The 13,889-nt window shown below is 39.6% G+C and overlaps 1 protein-coding gene across 1 annotated transcript; it reads left to right on the top strand.

The window, feature by feature from the left end:
- Nucleotides 1–9,598: 9,598 nt before the first annotated feature.
- LOC146567440 (uncharacterized) lies at nucleotides 9,599–11,578 on the top strand. Its single transcript, XM_085285974.1, has one exon. The coding sequence runs from the start codon at nucleotides 9,740–9,742 to the stop codon at nucleotides 11,534–11,536; it is 1,797 nt and encodes a 598-aa protein (XP_085142100.1). The 5' UTR covers nucleotides 9,599–9,739; the 3' UTR covers nucleotides 11,537–11,578.
- The last annotated feature ends 2,311 nt before the right edge of the window (nucleotides 11,579–13,889 follow it).

Here is a 13,889-nt window from a genome sequence, read left to right as displayed (position 1 = left end):
TCTCTCACAGACTTATGGAGGAAATTTGGCCCACTGTTCTTCAGAACATTGCTTTAGCTTACTGAGATTTGTGGCCATTCATTTGCACAGTTCTCTTAAGGACCACAGCATTTCAGTAGGTTCAGATCTGAACTTTGACTCAGTCATTGCAACACACTGATTCTTATTTTCTTTTTCAGTCACTCTGACCTCACATTTGACTCTAAAACACTAAAGGAGTTCATAGTCAACTGCAAGGTGGCCATCTTGTGGGTATAAAACAAGCTCAAACCATCACCCCTCACCACTATGTTTGACAGTTGGTATGAGGTGTTTGTGCTGATATGCAGCATTTGGTTCTCACCAAAGACGGCACTGTGTATTATGGCCAGACATCATCACTTTGAAATTGAACTTTGCAAACATAAACCATGCTGCAATGTCCTTTGTTGAGATGAGTGAAGAGGCTTTCTCCTGGCAACCCTTCCAAACAAATCAAACTTGTTCAGTCTTTTTCCTGCATGAACTTTAACATTAACATACTTTTTTTCCCAGTTTCTCTGAGCATTGCATGGCCCGGCTGCAGGGTGAATTTGCTGGAACGTCCAATCCTACGAGGACTATAGCATTGCGTTAACACACACCTAAATGCTCCAGACCAGAAAACAGTCAAAACCTCTCCAGGTACTCACTTCATCAGCTAATGAGGTACATTTGATTAGCAGCACCTGGTTGCTACTTACCATCTTAATTCCTATGGAAGCATTGACCGTATACTTAGTTTTTACCATGACTGAATTTTTCGTTTTTTGCATGACTGTATATAAATTTGGGCTGATAGAACTTTTAGAACTGTGGCAGAAACTATTTGTTATCAGTGAGGACATTTGTCTAGGTCTTGGTAGGCCCTGAGTTGGTCAGCCCTGGGCCAAAACAAATCCAACCAGCTGCTGGATTTCTGTTCTAGCTTGTTCAGCAGTGAGTCCAATGTATCCCAGCGTTGCAAAGCCAGTGCACATTTCCTGTCCCTGTTTCCTGTTGAATATCAAACTGCTATAGAGACTCATCAAGACACACGGCTGCTCCACGTGCAGCTACAGCTCCCACCAGCTGCACATGGTTGCAATTAATGCAAGAACTTGTCTTAATATCTGTTTTTACTGCTTTTAAGCAGATGAGCAGCACCTCAGGATATAAGACTGCAGTGTAGGCCATAAGAGAAATGAAAATAAAGCAAACCTAAACTGCAGATACTTTGGTTTCTGGAATTGTTGGCAAAAGAAACCAAAGAATTTACAGCTCTTGGAGCAGCTGTGTGAATGTATTGAAAAACCTACAGCTGTCGGTTCAATGAAAGAAAATTCACAGTGGCAGGTTCCAATGAAATATGAAAAGGCATGGAATTCAAAGCCATACTCATTTTTCAATGCACTAAATCAAACCATGTCTGTCCTTTTTCAGTTGATATTTGTCCAAAAATGACAAAAAATGGGGGGGGAAAGTAATGTTGATTTCACTGACAGATGTGAAATGGTGATTTCCCTTCCTCCAGGCCAGACTATCCACAACCGTCCTTGCAGCTCATCAGGGAGTCTGAAATGTCCATCGCTGCCCCACCCTAACACACAAAAACACAGACACATGCACACAAATGAATAACTTATTATATAGTTTGTCTCTTTATCAACCACTATTTTTATTGTAAGTTTAGAAAGTGAGATTTTTTTAAGAGCTCAGGCAACTTTCGAGAAAAAAATATCAGCTGTCATTTTAAAGCTGACTTTTAAGGCTTGTTCTTTTCTTTTCTTTTTTTTCTTCGATGTCCTTCACATACATTATGAAAATCTGTTAGGATGCCTGGGTCGTCGACCCAGGGTTTTTGAGTTTATGATATTATTTATACTGTCTAGTTTTTGGTTTCTTTGAGTTCTGTCTTATGGCTTAGGTCTCTGTCTTCTTTAGTTGCTCTGTCTCCCCTATCACCTGCATCCCCTTGTCTAGTTCGCGTCTATGTGTATCTTAAGTTCCTATATCCCCGTGTTCAGTCAGTGTTTGTGTCTGCCCTGTTCCCACGTCTCTGTTCCCTCTGTAGTGCCTGCATGTGAGTCTGTGTTATGCGTTTCCTGTTTTACTTTGAAGGTCTGTGTCTTATCTCAGTGTGTTCAGTTTACGCTTCTTTGGTCTCGTCAGTTCTGATTTGTCCCAGCTGTGTTTCCCTCCTGTTACTCATTCCCTGATTGCTCCCTCTGTGTATTTAAGCCCAGTGTTTCTCTGTGTCTGTGTGGTGATCTACCGTTTACGGTGCTGTGGGTTTTGCGCATCCACCGGTGTAAGTTTATTTTGAGTTTTTTCTAGTTATATGATGTTTGCGTTCAGCATTAAAGCTGTTTTGGTTTAAGTTCTGTCTCTGGAGTCTGCACCTTGGGTCCTATTCCTGCCTGCACACAGCCACACCTAACAAAATCAGGACAGTGAAGGATGTATGTCTGTCATGTATTCTGCTGGTTTATCCTTCTCAGTTTTAGTTCATTCCCTTATTTTTTTCAGCCTGAAGTTATCTGACACTTTAGACACGCTACAAAATTCCCAATGCACTCATCCTTCCCTTTAACCCCTACCTCACCTGCCCCCTTGAATTTGATCACATTTGAGCTTTTTCAGAATTTTTATTTTAGCAATTTAACTACATGTTGCACTGTGTGTGTGTGTGTGTGTGTGTGTTGTGTGTTTTTTTTTTTTTTTTGTTTTTTTTTGTTTTTTTTTTTTGTTTGTTTTTTTCCCCTTTCTTTCCACCTGGGTCATCCATCCACTGTGTGCTTCTGTTAAACTAGTGTCACTGTTGAAGGCTTCTAAAGCCCACTGGTACTTATGCAATATGATAATGGGCTGCAAATAAACTTTGCTGTCCTTGACATGAAATTAAATTTAAAATTTAGACATGTTGGAACATCTCCTTCTTCCATTAAAGTACTTCTCGTAATACTTCATAACATAAGTGGTTAATCTATAGCTTTTCCAGTGACTCAACCGGGTAACAGATGATGCCATCATGCTGTTGCACTAACACTTGGACCCGTAGAGGTTTACAGCAGTTTCAGTTTGGGTTTTTTTTTGTGTGTGTGTGTTAGGGTTTCTCTAGCTTTCAAGTGACAAGACTTGATAAAACCATGGACCTTGTTACTAGTGGATGTCCTTTCTACTTTCTGAACATCGGCCAGTTTCAAAGGACTTCTAGAAGGACCATTTTAAATACTGATCATCAAGAGCGCACAACGCAAACATGTGTACAGGTGTCAAATTCAAAGTAAGCACAGCCTTCTAGCTTAAGCTGAAGAACTTGGCAAAAATCTTTCAACGTCAAACTGTAAACATCACACAAGCAGGTCAAACATCCAGGAGAAGTAACAACCAGCGGGAAAACGTCTGTAAAACTTCTACAACCACTCCCGTCATCTAACATTACACCTCGCCTTCTATGTCTGTTGTTATTATTGGCTGGGCCACGTTTCAGAAGAGTAGCAGTGTCCTTCCGAGGTATTTCTCAACACTCTTTTAATGACAAACCTTTCCATGTCCTCTGACCCGAACAGCTCAGTCCCCAGATACACAGTAGCGGAGTGATTCCAGATGGATGGAGTCTATGGTTGGAAATTCTGTCACTGTTAGAGCATCATCGCCACAATTTCCTGTATTAATTTCTTTCCAAAACTAGCAAGCTTCAGTCAAACCAGTCACTAAAGAGTGCGGGTGCTATTTGCCCAAATTTGCCTTGAACTGTTTTATTCATGACCATATTTACTGTGACCTATTTGACTGATGCAGACTAGCAGACAATCAAGTCCATTACCAAACCAGAACCAGGTGTTCTATGTAAAAGAGCCAACTTAACTTTTCTTCTCTGAAAGCTTTTATAGCATCTGTAAAAGTCATTCCTATCAATATGCAATGCACAATGCATTTAAGCAAGGATAGTGTGTCTGCTATCAAATAACTTCTCACCCAGTTACATTTCCCCTGTGCCAATAACACAGTCTGTGAACTTTATTCAGAATCTGTCCAACAAGTGTGGATATGCTACTGGTATAAACACGGCCGTCAATAAGAAAAACAGGTGTTCTTTTAAGCGCTCTCCATTCACATATCAGCATCCACTCTGCATGATTGCAGATGGTGGGAGAATAAGGTGGTCCGAACTCTGTGTTGGACACAGAACCCGGTGGTGTCAACTGCTGTGAGGATGCATATGCTCAACAAATTATGTAATATTACCTACTCATAAAATTTGACAGTGAGATCAGCTGGCAAACTTTTCTTTCTTTTTTTTCCACTGGCTTTTCTTGATGCATGGTAAGACACTGAGCTTTGAATGTTTCCATGAATCATACAGCAGCTGGATTACTTTTTGCTTCCACGCTGGGTGGGATGACCAGATATTTGAAGTCTTTGAAAAAAGCACGTTGTTGCCAAGATATTGTAAATTAACTATCTTGAAAATGTTGGCGTGAGCTGAGCCTATCTAGTTTGGTAATAGAGGAAGAGGAAATGGGGATGTGGTGTGAAGCAAAGCATGCACTAAATGCTAAAATGGCCCAACTAAAATACACTCACCAGCCACGTTGTTAGGTACACCTTGCTAATATCAGATCGGATGCCTTTTTGCCTTCAGAACTGCCTCAATTCTTCACAGCATTGATTCAGCAAGGGGCTGGAAACATTCCTCATTGATAGTTGGTCCATATTGACACGATAGCATCACACAGTTGCTGGAAGCACTCATCAGAAGATGGGTACACTGTGTTCATAAAGTGATGGACATGGTCTGCAATGATACTCAGGCAGGCTGTGCTCAGCTGGTTACAAGGAGCCCAAAGTGAGCCAGGAAAATATCATCCACATCATCACCCCAACACAAGCTCTAACAGCTGATACAAGGCAGGATGGATGCTTTTATGTTATTTATGCCAAATTCTGACCCTAACATGTGACAGAAATTGAGACTCATCAGCAGAGATGGGCAGTAACGCGTTACTGCGTTACTAGCTTTACTTTCCCGTAGGAACGCTGCGTTACTGCGTTACTAAAACCGTGATTTTTTTGCGAGAATGTCTCATGACAGTGACGTAAGCAAGTGCGACGGTCGGGACAACAGCTGTGTGCAGATCAACAGTGGATCATATATCAAGTAAGGGAGAGAGTATGAGCGTGCAGCGTTTAAAGCGTGGAAGTACTGACCTTACTTTGAGTTTGATTCCATAAAAAGTGACAAAAACATTAACGTCCATTAGCATTGTGCGTGGGAAGAAAACATCTTTTTACAGCGAAAAAAAACCCTAAACTTCCAAGCAAGCTCCAAGTGCGCTACCACGTAATGGGAAATTCAAAGAGAAACTGCCGTATCCTTCCACTGACCGCTGCGGCACACCTGCACCAGGGTAAACCTCCGCCTAAGGACCGCTAGTCTTTGACTTTATTTATTTTCTGCTGTGTTTTACTTGCATCTATTTGAAAGACTGAGTGTAAACACAAAAAAATATATATATATTTTATGTGCTGGAATTTGCAGAAAATAGGTTTAAATATTAAACAAATTTCTTCCAGTCAGAGAATGTTGCATATAATTAGATTTTTGCTTGATGCATAAAGTTAAAAAATTAAAATTAATAAAACTATGAAAGTAAAAAAAAAAGAGACTTTTCCATTTGTTTACATTTTGTATGATGGATTATGCAGAAAAAGTAGAATTGGGCTGAAAGATCTATCGCTTTATCACCTATTTCAGGTTGTAAATCGTGTTTTTAAAAAGTAACTAAGTAATTAATTACTTTTGAAAATAAGTAATCAGTAAAGTAACGGGATTACTTTTTAGGGGAAGTAATCAGTAATTAGTTACTGATTACTTTTTTCAAGTAACTTGACCAACACTGCTCATCAGACCAGTCAATGTGAGCACCTGTGAATTATAACTACCGTTTCCAGCTCTTAGCTAACAGGAGGTGCACTCAATGTGATCTTCCACTCACTGTTTCATGGTCAGAAATAATGTGCATTCAGAGATGCTCTGCTTCAAACAATGGTTGGAATGATCGGCTATTTGAGTTAGTGCTGTCTTCCTAGCAGCTTGGCACAGTTTGACTCTTCTCCTCTGACCTCTGAACTGCCTGGCATCAATAGGGCATTTTTGCCCAGAGAACTGCAGCCCAGTTGATATTTTCTCTTTGTCAGACCATTTTCTGTAAAAATGGTTGTGTGGGAAAATCCCAGTTTCTGGAATACTCAGAAAGTCAGGCACTTAAATCCCCTTTATTCCCATTCTGACGCTCGGTTTGAACTTCAGCTGGTCATTGTGACCATTTCTACAAACCTAATGCTGACTGATTGATTAGACGTTTGCATGAACAAGCAGTGGAATATGAGCGACTGATTAAGTTTCCAGAATTCATGATAGCAGCGGCTACATACTAATAATTATCTGGTATAAAGTTTAAAATGAGCTGCAGCTTGGTTCAAATATCAATATCCACATCCACATATCAGCGGATCATCAAGTTGTGTGGATAAACGCCATAACCAATACTAGTTATTTTATTGCTAGTATTGAGACATCAGTGTCAGTAGTTAAGTTTTGTATTCTTATACTGTATCAGTCTTAAAGGATTTTTCAAATGAGAAAATCTGCAGTTGCTATCTGCAAGAACACCTACTTCTGGGATTAGCTGATCCTTCAAATGTGGTCAAAAGTCTGGAAAGTGCAAATACCACAGTATGTAAATAGAGGCCAAGTGTACATAAATATTTCAATTTAGCATTCAGCTGCATCCAAGTGGCATCTAAGTGGGAATCCACAGGCTGCTTCATTCTGTTTTAACTGGAAGGCTTTGAGCTTCAGATTTGCCTCAAATCCTCTGCAGCTGGATGCAGAGACAGCCTTTACACCAAGAACCACCGGGTGTGAAATGGATTATTTAATGAAGATATCTTTACTTTGCATATGCCACCTATCCAGACTTTTTTCAGCATCGCAGATATTGCTATAATATGGGAATGAGGCAGATTCTGGCTAACAAAGTGTTAGTGTGGATTTGATTTAAAGCCCACTAAATTGGGGATTTCCACCCTTCAGAAAGGGTCGCGTTTTATTTTGATAGTGTCCCTCATTCTGGGATTTGCGGTATTTTTTACAGAGAGTATAGTGAAGGAAAAAAAGAGGCATCTAGCCAATGAAATTTAAGTCATTTATACTGCTTGTCTTCTTACATCTCTTGTGTTTGTCTACCTGTCATGGGGGGGGAAAGCCAAAATGACATCAGACAGCTACTGTGACATTATTGCCTAAAAGATTCAAGACCACCTCGACATTTAGAGAAATTGTTTTATTTGCTTTGTAATCAAGAGCTGAGAGAAGATACCTCTCTCTTGCCTCTAGGGTAATTGGAAACTCTAGCAAGAAAAAAGCTACTAAGCAACTAAGGGTGATGAGGGTAAAGTGGAGACACCTTGAAACTGGACACAATGAAGTAAACTACAGACCCATGACTATCAAAATAATACAGGAAAGTCATGAAACAGGGACTCACTAACATTGAGACAGAGAATTAACTTTATATTGGAAATTCAGGGAAGGCTAGGAATACCACAAACACAACAGTAACTGTCACAAAAGAAACAAGGCTGAAAACACAATAAGCAACCAAAGAATCAAAGTGAAGACGATTATTAAAAAGGAGAACAAAAACACAAAAACCCTGTGTCAAAATCGAAGACCATAACAGAAATGACACACAAGAAGTGCACAGATAACGTGTTTTTTATTCCTTTATTCCATCATTAACTGTTGCTTTATATGTTGATATTTTACAGGTTATGCAAATGAGACATAATGTTTGATTTGTGTACTGGGAGGCAGATTTTGTTGCTTGTGTTACCTTTTCCTTGTGTGAAGTGCTGTTAGCTCTCATACCCAGTATATGAAAGGAAGCAATCTTTAAGCTCAAAGCAAAAAAATAAAATAAAAAATAAGAGTGACTAAGCCTATTTGCTTTTGATGATTCTGCCACGTTGCCAGAAAACATCAGTTTTTTTTACAGGCATTAAATATAATGCGCTAAAACCACCACTAAAACCAGAGTAAAAGCTCTTAGCTTTGAAAGTTCATGTGCATTAATCTTTAAGCCTTTTTACTTCTTTTTTATTGAAGATTAGGACATAATCCAACACTAAAGCCAACAGTCACCCTCCAAGTGTTCTAAGCCTTGAGCTGTTGGTCCATCTCTCCTCAGCATGTGCAGTGTCAGTGATGTGACCCATGTCATCAAGAACAGGCTGAGGAAACAGATTCCTGGAACCTCACCATATGTGGAGGAAAAGCCGTGGGTGGTAGTGACGTAAAACACACTCAAAGGACATACTATTAAGACCCCCAAAACAACATTCCCTTCTTTTCTGCTTTCCCTTTCAACCAGGTAGACCTATCTGCAGCATTTAGAGCATAAATGTTTACCTCCAAGTACTGGTAAATAGCAAAGAAATGTTAGTTGGCATTATAGAAAAATCAAATGCTAAAAATTCTCTCATTGTTGTTCAGCACTGGTTTCAGGGCTGACTTCAGAAAACTAAACAAAAATGATGTCATGCAGGAGAAAACTGATGCTGTTTCTTTGTATTAATGCTACAACAGCCACACAATTACTAGTTAATGTGCTTTTACCGAACCCAAGTGTGTTCATGACTGGTCCTTTGCCCATATCTTTGTAAATAATGATTCATGTAACGTAACGCTGCCAATGTGAAAGCACGGAGCCATTAGAGAAATGACGTAGCCTGGCAGAAAGACCGTAAAATGCACCCAATTCAGAGTTCACACAGTGACGCACACACACACACTCGCACACGCAAACACACGCCCACATGTAGGAGCATATGATATGAAGTTTGAGGGAGGGAGATTGTTAAATAGGCCTGTGGGGATTGTTGGCAGAACTCCATCCAGCAGAGCAGGGATTTAAAAAAGTGTGCACATGCCCATATTTGGCTGTACATGCACCTGTTATGCATTTTATACTTCTTTCTTTTTGTGAGTCTCACACAGAGACCAACTGTAGCTTCTCTAACTCAATGCAGTTGCTTTTTCTGAAAAGAAAAAACCTGGACTTTCTATTTTTCAGCACAAATCATCATCCTCTACACCCTGATTCAGTCCACCCAATGCTTTCACTCACTGTATGTGCAAACTGTCTGGTTATGATACCCAGTAACACTTCAACGAGTTACCAATACAACACAAACAAAATGAATTTGTCTTGAAAGGTGCTGTATAAATAAAACTGTACTTTTACTTACTTTCTTTACTCACTTTGTATGTTATTGCAATAATACTTCTTTTTTTTTTTACAAAAATAACAGGGATTTAAACTTTATTGGTAATTTTCCAAGTAAAAAAATTATCCTCATTCAAAAGTCATGTAAGAACCTCATTGGCTCACGGAATGTTGATGTTATTTATAAAACAATTCATACAAAAATATGACCTCATTCAAAAATGTCATGTGACAACCTCATTGGCTTATGGAATTCTGATGTCACAGGCTTCTAAAGCATTGATCCTTTGAAGCTTTGATCCTCATGAAGTCTTAAGTAGGGGTGAGGATGTTCAACTTTTAGTCCGTTATTTGCAGCACTTGTGTTAGCAGCATTCAAACGTTCACCAGTAAAGCATTTTCAAACATTTGGATCCTTTCCGTACTCACGGTATACAGACTCCAACATGTCTCAGAAACAGCAAGAAAGACAAGAAGTTGACCCCAGCTCTATTCCATGGTATGAGTCCCTAGACCCTTATATCAGCTCTCTTCCTTGGGATGAACAGGTAGAGTTAGAGGAAAAGCGACTGGAAGAAATGGAGAATGAAAATCTCATGAACAGAGAGAAGATTAAGATCCTGACGGAAGAAAATGAGAGAAAGAGCGCTGAATTAGAAGAATTATCCTACCAGCTTCAAGAAAAACAGGGTATTATTGAGGAGAAACAATGGGCTCTCCAAGACGAGAAGAATCAGGAGCTCCAAGAAAAGCTTGATGGAGCTCTGGAAAAAATTAAAGATCTGCTCCAAAAGGAGAAAAAAGAGAGCATAAAACAGGAAAACATGCTCAAGAAGAATCAGGAGCTCCAAGAGAAGCTTGGCGAAGCTCTGGAAAAACTGAAAGAAATCCACCAAGAAGAGAAACAACAGTCCACACAGCAGAGAGACATGCAGCACAAACTCCAAGCCATGGAGGAAAAATACAAAGCGCTGCAGGTGAAACATGCAGCAACTCTGCACAAAAATCAACAGTTGCTTCAAGACAAGAAGCAAATGGAAATGGAAAAGAAACAAATGGACTCCAATGTTGACGAGATGGAGGAAAAACACAGATTGCTCCAAATCAGGCTCGAGAAAACAGTGCACAGAAATAAAGAGTTCATTCAAGAGAGAGAGCAACAAGAAATGCTCGAGAAAGAAACGGACTCCAAGCTTGAAGTCTTGGAGGAAGAACTTAAAATGCTGCAAATGACTCTTGAGGAAGCACTGCTCAAAAATAAAGAGATGCTTCACGAGAAAGACCAACAGAAAATACATCAGGAAGAAATGGATTGCAAGCTGAGGGACATCGAGAAACAAAATGAAGGCTTCCAAGTTATGCTTGATGAAGCTCTGGAGAGAAATAAGGAGATCCTCCAAGACAAGAAACAAGAGCCCGTAGAGCAGAGAGACCTGCAGAGCAAACTCCAAGCCATGGAGGAAAAACACAAAGCTCTGCAGGTGAAACATGACAAAACTCTGCACAAAAATCAACAGTTGCTTCAAAACAAGAAGCAAATGGAAATTAAACTGAAACAAATGGGCTCCAATGTTGACGAGATGGAGGCAAAACACAGATTGCTCCAAATCAGGCTCGATAAAAAAGTGCACGGAAATAACCAGCTGCTTCAAGAAAAAGACCAACAGAAAATACAACTGGAAGAAGAAAAACTTATTCTTCAGAGGAAAAATGAAGAACTCCAAGAACTGTATAATGAAACGAAGTACAAAACAACTGTACTGGAAGGAGAAAAGAAAAAACTGGCAAATCAATGCTCAGCGATGGAGAGTAGCATCAATGAAATGCTGAGAAAAAATACAGAACTTGAAGAACTTTCTAAGACCTTGAAGCACAAAAACACTGAAATCCAGGCACAAAAGCAAGAACAACAGAAAACACATAAAGACCTGCAGTGTAGACTTCAAGATATCCAGAAGAGAAACCAGCAGCTGGAAGACATGCACACAGATGTGCACAAGGCAAAGCAAATAGAGGAGGCAACAGTTAAAGAACTGAAAGACCATCTTAAAGAAAAACAAGAACAATTAGAAGACATGGTGAAAAGATGCAACAAACTTGAGAAAGAAAACACAGAAACAATGGATGAGCTGAAAACCCTCATCATTGAGAAAAAAGTGCTGGTGGAAGAATATCTAAAAAAGAAGAGAAAACGTTTCCACTGGTTCTGGAGGAGGGACACTGCTGCTTCTCACCTGATGTAAGCTCGTCTTCCTCCACCTCTATTCCATCTTCATTTTCCCCCTTCCCCTCCCTCCTTTTTCTTTTTTCACCCTCACCCCCCGACCAGTCCCGGCAGTTGACTGCCCCCTCCTGAGCCTGGTTCTGCCATAGGTTTCTCCTTTAGGTTTCTTTCACTTTAAAGGAGTTTTTCCTATCCACTGTCGCCTGGTGCTTGCTCAGAGGGGATAGTTAGGGTTTTCTCTCCTCTCTCTTTCCTTCTTTCTATCCCCCCTTTTCCCCCTTCTACCTTTTCCTTTACCCAATAAACACAATTGGCCACATTTTACATGTGTTTGAAAAATGTCTTCATTCAACAATAATTCATCTTAGGTATAAAAACAAGAAATGGGTAATAGCAGCATGTGTGTTTGTGTGTGTGCATAATATACATACTTGTATCTCAGAAGGAATTAATACTAGATGGGTAGAGACAGGTTTTAAAGACTAGAAATGAAAACATGTGAGTCCTGTCTTTAAATAAAAATATGGAATTCCCTATATTCCTATCTATTCCAAACAACGGTAGTAAGTAACAAAGTTTCAAATTTGTCTTTCCCTTTGACTCTTAATTTATTAACCATGAACAAGAGGTCAGAGGTCTAATGTGGCACGATACCTTAAATCTTTCTATGATACTTTCTGTATTTGGACCAGAGATGGGCAACACCGCATAGTCTGATTACTTTTTTCAAGTAACGAGTAAAGTAAGGGATTACTATTGCAAAAAAGGTAATTAGATTACTGTTACTTTCCCGTAAGCAGGCTACATTACTGCGTTACTAATCCTCGTCATTTTCTTCACAAGAGTGTCTCATGACAATGACGTACGAGCATGCGACGTCCGTGGCAGCAACAGACGTGTGTAGATCAACAAAGGATAATATGGAGTGCAGGAGAGAGTACGACCATGCAGGGTTTAAAGCTTGGAAGTACTGACATTACTTTGACTTTGATTCTGTAAAAAGTGACAAAAACATTGAAAACATACAGTAGTGAAGTCGAGTTTTTGTGATTAAGTTCTTAGCTCCCTGTTTTAGTTTTGTTGTTGTCCTCCCCGGTGTTCCCCTGACACTCTTGGTATTTGATGCATGAAGGCTTCCTCGGCTCAGCTCCCGTCTCCACACCCTGCCGTCACTTTTTTAAATACTTCCATCACACCAACAGGCACTTTAGAATCACCAATTGACAAGCATGTCTTTGGACAGGCTCAAACCGGAGAGGTGATCAATGGACCACAGCGCTGCACACCCCTGGCAACTTTGGGGGTAAAGCCACTGGTTTGTGGTGGTTGCCAGGTGAAATCAGGGTCTGCTGCACCAAAAACATAATTGTGATTGCTTTGGTTGCAATGAGATTGCCATAGTCATCTGCAGTTTGCATGTAGGATGCCAACTACTCACCAAGCGGGAAGATTTAATAACATTGCATGTTTCATTTCAAGACTCTGTAGTCACAGAGCAGAGAGTAGAAAAGGTGATAATGAAATGTTTTTTGGAGCTTTACTACCAAGTAATCAACATCAGACTTGTGAACAATTAAAAGCAAACCCAACATTTTAGTGATGGGATTTCCGGCTCTTTTTAGAGATCCGGCTCTTTCGGTTCGGCTCACTAAAAAGAGCCGGCTCTTTCGGCTCCGAACCGGCTCTTCAGGTTGTTTTGTTGCTTTAATTAATTTATTATTAACAATAATATAAAATTATGCACAAAAGGAATTACTAACATAAAAACAAGTGGTTTTATTTATATATGTTTATATATAAATATATGCGGTGGCCCCTAGAGACAAAACACGTATAAACTCCAAAACACATTTCTAGCATGAACTGAACTTCCAAAGCAGAGCTACTAGATCACTTAAATCACACAATTGAAAGCATGTGTGTATTGTTTGTGTATTTATACACAGGCACTCATATATATATTCAAATAATTTAAAAAAAAGTTCATTTACCTGTTATTACCACACACCAAATCCGGTCGTTGGTACTTGCTGGCTTGTGTAGCCACAAGATAACAAAGGCTCAACACTGTGCCCAGCATCCTGGAGCACTTCTGTTGTCTTTTGTACGTGTTTTGAGTTTTTATGTGCTTCTGAGTTTTTATATGCTTCTGAGTTTTTACGTGCTTCGGAGTTTGTACGTGTTTTTACGTGTTTTGGAGTTTTTACGTGTTTTGGAGTTTGTACGTGTTTTTACGTGTTTTGGAGTTTGTACATGCTTCAGAGTTCGTACGTGATTTGAAGTTTGTATGTGCTTTGTCTCTAGGGGCCACCGTAAATATACTTTTATGTATTCACTCCACATAAAATTTAATAAATAAATCATATAATACA

This window comes from Mchenga conophoros, linkage group LG9, assembly GCF_057382185.1.
Source record: "Mchenga conophoros isolate Kocher_MC1m ecotype Shallow Benthic linkage group LG9, M_conophoros_male_GT1.1, whole genome shotgun sequence".
Lineage (NCBI taxonomy): Eukaryota > Metazoa > Chordata > Actinopteri > Cichliformes > Cichlidae > Mchenga > Mchenga conophoros.
This window is presented reverse-complemented; position numbering and strand designations above follow the sequence as displayed.

Coding starts and splice junctions, on each gene's coding strand:
- LOC146567440 (XM_085285974.1), top strand. CDS start 9,740: ATGTCTCAGAAACAGCAAGAAAGACAAGAAGTTGACCCCAGCTCTATT.